Here is a 5,695-nt window from a genome sequence, read left to right as displayed (position 1 = left end):
AAGGCGGAAACCCAGCAGTACACTGACAAGGCCTGCGACAGCGTTAAGAGTGAACTGCTGGGAGAGGTGCAGACTCTGAAAGGCGAGGTCCAGGGCCTGAGGGAGGAGGTGGAGGCGGAGAGGCGGCGAGAGTTGGCAACGTCACGCGGGAGGAACAAGAAGCGTCACGCGTGCTGGCGGCAAGCACCAGGGTGACGGAGTTGGTTGGGGCCTCGTGGGGCCCTGGCAAGAACCCCTGGGGCCTCGCAGCGTTGTGTCAGAGCCAGCAGCTGCCGCAGGAGGTTGGGGAGCCATCGGAGCTGCCCCCTTGGGTCCAACTGGCGCCAGAGTCGGACCCACTCACCCCGCCTCTCTGCCGCCTTCACCGCCGCCCTCTCCATGCCGGCCGGCTCACAGCCCACGGGCTCCGTTTTCTCCCCCATCCAGCCCCTCGGCTTCCCGCCGTTCGGGGAGGCGCAAGCCGGCGGAGTATGATGGGAAGGTGGCCTGGGAGGCCTATGTTGCCCAGTTTGAGATGCTAGCTGCTGCCCAGGGCTGGGACGAGGCTGAGAAGGCGCTACAGTTGGCAACAGCGCTTCGGGGCCCGGCTGTGGAAGTGCTGGGGCACCTGCCGCCGGCCCAACGTGCCTCTTACGGGAGCATGGCGGAGGCCCTGCGGCGACGTTTCGGGCACCACCTTCAGGCCGAGGTGTACCGAGCTCGCCTGAAGAAGCGGACTCGGGAACGCGGCGAGACACTGTCGCAGCTGGCGCAGGACGTGGAAGCGCTGGTCAGAAGGTCGTATCCTGCTGCCCCGGAAGAGATGATCGTGGTGCTGGCCCGCGATTTCTTTGTTGACGCTCTGCACGACCAGCAGCTGCAGATTTACGTTAAGCAGGCGCACCCTGGGGACCTGCAGGTGGCGCTGGCGAGGGCCTTGGAATTCGAGGCCTTCCTGAAGACGACCAGCGGCCTAGGGGCGGCCCCCCAGCCCCGCCGTGACCTCCGGGGCCGGAAGGCGAAGGTGGAGAAGAAGGCGACGTCGAGGAAGGCAAGCCCGGACGGTTTTCTCGGCTCGTGTTGGGGCTGTGGCAAGAAGGGGCACATGCGCAGTCGTTGTCCGAGGGAGCGAAGGACGCGTTCCCTTGACCGACTGAGTTCCGACGCCTTTCAGCCTTGCTGCAAGGACTGTGGCAAGTCTGGCCACCGTTCGAGCGCCTGCCCCAAGCCAAAGGAGGTAGTGCAGGCGGGAAACCCGGACAGGCTGGAGAAGGGGGCCGAATCCCAGCCGTCAGTCCCCGGGCCCCGACTTGCGTAAGCTGCCGCCGGATAACCAGTGCGATGCAGGTGGAGGGCTCAGTGGACGGGAAGCCATGCCGCCTGACAGTGGACACCGGGGCTGAGAAGACCTTGGTGCGGCCTGATATGCTGGCCGCCACGCGACTCCCAGACGCGCCACAGAGGCTGTGCGGTGTGCAGCTCAAGGGCCCAGTGGAGGTTCGTATCGGCGTAGGCAGCGCTGTGGAGCGGCTGCCGGTGTACGTCGCCGATCTGGACGAGCCGTGTTTGCTGGGCCTCGACTACCTGACGCAGAGCAAGGCTTGTGTCGACCTCGGACGGAAGCTGGTGAGGTACGCGGTCAAGACGTGCCTTTGCTTCCGGAGGTTGGCTGTGCAGAGGTAGTCGCGGCTGAGCGTCTGCACCTTGCCCCTAGGACGGAGGCCAGGGTCCGGTGTCGCCTGTCCAGAGCGATGCGTGGAGCGGAAGGCATGGTGGAGCCCACGGAAAACCTGCGGCTGGCTGACGGCGTGGCAGTTGGACGGAGCCTCGTTGGGGCGGGGGAGGAGTTAGTTACGGTGCTGGTAGCTAACTTCTCCGACGAGGCCCGGAAGGTACCCGCTGGTGCCAAGCTGGGCACCTGTGAGGAGGTGGAGCGCCCAGAGGAGACGCCGGGCAGCAAGGTCGGCCGCTGTGGGGCCGCTGCCCGACTTCCTGGAGGATTTGGCGCACCGGAGCGCCGCTAACCTGACGGAGGCGCAGACGGAGAAGATGCGCCACACCCTGGCCCAGTACGCGGACGTGTTCAGCAGGGGTGACTTGGATCTGGGCCGCACGGGGTTGGTGAAGCATAGCATCAACACGGGAAATAGTGTGCCCATCAAGAGCCCGCCCCGACGTATTGCACCAGCCAGGCGGGAAATGCAGCGCACTGTCAACGAGCTGGCGGCGCAGGGGGTGATTGAGCGGTCAGACAGTCCTTGGTCCTCAGCGGTAGTCCTGGTTAAGAAGAAGGACGGCACGCAGCGCTTGTGGACTACCGGGCGCTGAATGATGTGACTGTCAAGGACTCTTACCCCCTGCCTAGGATCGACGACACGCTCGACGCACTGGTGGGGGCCAGGTGGTTCTCCACACTCGACCTGAAGTCGGGTTACCACCAGGTGGAGATGGCAGAGGAGGATAAGCCGAAAACCGCTTTCTCTTTCGGGCAGGGTTTGTGGCAGTTCAACGTCATGCCCTTTGGTCTCTGCAACGCCCCTGGCTGTTTCGAGCGCCTGATGGAGAGGGTGTTGGAGGGCCTGCAGTGGAAGACAGCGCTCGTCTACATCGATGACGTCATCGTCTTCGGGAGCACCTTCGAGGAGGAGCTGGAGCGGCTGGAGGAGGTACTACAGCGGCTGAGGAAGGCCAACCTCAAGCTCAGCCCCAAGAAGTGTTCGCTCTTCCAGCACGAGGTGCCGTTCCTGGGGCATGTCGTCAGTCGGGACGGCGTGTGCACCGACCCGCAGAAGGTGGCAGTGGTGGAGAAGTGGCCCGTTCCACCAATGTGGCGGAAGTTAGGAGTTACCTGGGCCTGTGCACGTACTACCGCCGCTTCGTGCAGGACTTCGCCAGCGTGGCAGCCCCTCTCCACCGGCTCACCAGGAAAGGGCGTGCTTCCTGTGGGACGAGTGCCAGGCCGCGTTCGACGGCCTGAAGAAGGCACTGGTGGAGGCACCGGTCCTGCCTTACCCGGACCCGAGGCTTCCCTACCTGTTGGACACCGACGCCAGTGCCGAGGGCGTCGGGGCGGTCCTGTCACAGGTGAAGGACGGAAGGGAGCACGTCGTGGCCTACTACAGCGCCAAGTTCAGTAGACCTGAGCGCAACTACTGCGTGACGAGGAAGGAGCTGCTGGCGGTGGTGAAGAGTCTCGAGCACTTCCACCCGTACCTATACGGCGCTGAGTTCACCGTCCGGACCGACCACGCTGCCCTGCAGTGGTTGAAGACGCTGAAGGCGCCGGAGGGTCAGCTGGCGAGGTGGTTGGGGCGTCTCGAGCAGTATAACTATCGCATCGTCCACCGCCCGGGTCGTGTCCACAGCAACGCTGACAGTCTGAGTCGACGCCCGTGTGAGGCTGGCTGCTCACACTGTGCCCAGAAGGACTCTGACCCTCTGTGCCTCCGCCTGCAGGTGCTAGCGGGCGTCGCTGAGGGGGATGACAAGTGGCGTAAGGCGCAGCGTGAGGACGCTGATCTCGCTCCCATCATCCAGTGGCTCGAGGCTGGCGGGGAGCGCCCCGGCTGGGAGGCAGTGGCGGTGGAGAGCCCCGCCACCAAGTGCCTAGTAGATCAGTGGGAAACTTTGCGAGTAGACGAGAGAGGTGTGTTAGTAAAGCGCTGGGAGGCGTTGAGCGGCGTGGGTGGTGACGCGTGGGTTGTATTAGTGCCCCGAGCCTTGCGCGCTGAGGTGCTGAGGGAGTTACATGCCGGGCTTACCAGTGGCCACTTGGGCGAGAAACCGACCCTGTGCCGTCTCCGTCAACGCTTCTACTGGGTGGGAATGCGAAGTGACGTGTCCGAGTGGTGTAGAGCGTGTGACGTGTGCAGTGCAAAGAAGGGCCCCGCCAAGAGAAACCGAGCTCCGTTACAGGTGTACTGCGTTGGGGCGCCCATGGAGCGGGTGGCCGTGGACATTGCCGGCCCGCTGCCTCTCACGCCACGGGGTAACCGGTACATCTGTGTGGTGATGGACTATTTCACCAAGTGGCCCGAGGCGTATGCACTCCCTAACCACGAGGCCGAGACCGTGGCGGGCGTGCTGGTGAATGAATTCTTTACCCGGTTTGGTGTACCCGCGGAACTGCACTCTGACCAAGGCCGTGAGTTTGAGTCCCGAGTGTTCCGGGAGTGTTGCGAGCTGTTGGGGGTGCGCAAGACCCGGACGACGCCCCTCCATCCGCAGTCTGACGGCATGGTGGAGCGCTTCAATCGGACCCTTGCGCAACAGCTGGCCAAGTATTGCGGGAAGGCCAGAAGACTGGGACGTCAAGCTGCCCGCTATGTTGATGGCGTACCGGTCCGCTGTGCATGAGGCAACGGACTACACGCCCGCCCGCCTTATGTTCGGCCGGGAGCTAAGGCTACCGGTGGATTTGGCCACGGGGCGGCCCCCCGACGTGAGCTTGCCCACCGTCACCTCTGGCTTCGCAGCGGCACTGCAGGAAAGCCTGGCTGAGGTGCACCGACGCGTACGGGGCAAGCTCAAGGTGGCAGGCCAGGCCATGAAGGAGACATACGACCGGCGCATGAGGGACGTGAGGTACTCCGTGGGTGACAGAGTGTGGCTGCATAACCCCCGCCGTAAACGAGGGCTCTCGCCGAAGCTACAGAGCCCCTGGGAGGGGCCGTACACGGTGGTGGCAGCCCTCTCTGACGTCACCTACCGGATTCGACGGGGACGAAAGCGCCCGTCTGTTGTCCACGTGGACCGGCTGTGGCGTTACCACGGTCCAGGGCGCTACTCCTGGGGCCACGGCGAGGAAGGAGAGGACGTAGGCCCCAGCAGCAGCGACGAGGACGTGTCGGAGGTTGACCAAGGGGCGAACGAGAACATGGGCGGTGCGGGCGAAGCGGCAGATGTCAGTGACGACCCTGAGCAAGTACTTGGGGCCGACGACGCCGCTCTGGGTGCCACCGCCTGCCTACCGCCGCCCGCATCCCAGCGGCGCCCTCGGCGAGAGAGGCGTCGGCCGGGATGGTTAAGAGACTTTAGTGATGTCCCAGGGGACTGATTAGTTTGATTAATTTCATGTTTTGTTTGTTGAATGTTGGGGCAGCCGGGTCGACTGCCTTCTGAAGGGGGAGATAGTGTTACGAATGTGCTGTATGTGAATGATTGTATGTGTAATGTGAGGAAATTGTAGCATGATGCAATGTTAGCTCAGCATGGTGCAACTCTACTTGTTGGGACAAGAGAGACAGAGGGGGCCCGGGGCCGCCGGGTCGCCGGGCAGGAAGTGCTGAGTCGAGCAGTGGGGGAGCAAGGGTGGCTGAGGAGTTGTAGGGGAGAAGACGCGTGTCTGGGCTTGAGAGAGTGTTGAGCTGCTCCGCTCGCGAGCTGTGTGCATCCGGTGTGCGTGTCTGCCGTGCCCCTGTACTGTGCCTGATTAACTAACTGTTCTGTGCCTTGAAAGTTGCTGTACTCTGTACTGTGTGAGGAACCTGTCATTAAACTAGAACTTAGTGTTGAACGTGTATCCTTTGTGCCCTGCCCCGTTCCTGCTCCCCTCGGTGTTCTGTGTGGGCCGCTGTGAGTGACTGGTGCCCGTGTGGCTGTTCTGGTGGGGATCACGCCGCCTGCCTGCCCGTGGATGGTTGTGGTAGGGGGTGGCGTAACAATACAAAACAAATAGAAGAAATTGCGATTATCGTAGGTATTTGTATTTTTAAAA

The 5,695-nt window shown here is 63.1% G+C and overlaps 1 protein-coding gene across 1 annotated transcript; it reads left to right on the top strand.

The window, feature by feature from the left end:
- The first annotated feature begins 228 nt into the window (after positions 1–228).
- On the top strand, positions 229–1,456 carry LOC127001396 (uncharacterized). Its single transcript, XM_050865945.1, has one exon. The coding sequence runs from the start codon at positions 515–517 to the stop codon at positions 1,295–1,297; it is 783 nt and encodes a 260-aa protein (XP_050721902.1). The 5' UTR covers positions 229–514; the 3' UTR covers positions 1,298–1,456.
- Positions 1,457–5,695: the final 4,239 nt, after the last annotated feature.

This window comes from Eriocheir sinensis, chromosome 20 (assembly GCF_024679095.1).
Source record: "Eriocheir sinensis breed Jianghai 21 chromosome 20, ASM2467909v1, whole genome shotgun sequence".
NCBI classification, from domain to species: domain Eukaryota; kingdom Metazoa; phylum Arthropoda; class Malacostraca; order Decapoda; family Varunidae; genus Eriocheir; species Eriocheir sinensis.
This window is presented reverse-complemented; position numbering and strand designations above follow the sequence as displayed.

Bases quoted from the DNA above. Each gene is read 5' to 3' on its own strand.
- LOC127001396 (XM_050865945.1), top strand. From the start codon at position 515: ATGCTAGCTGCTGCCCAGGGCTGGGACGAGGCTGAGAAGGCGCTACAG.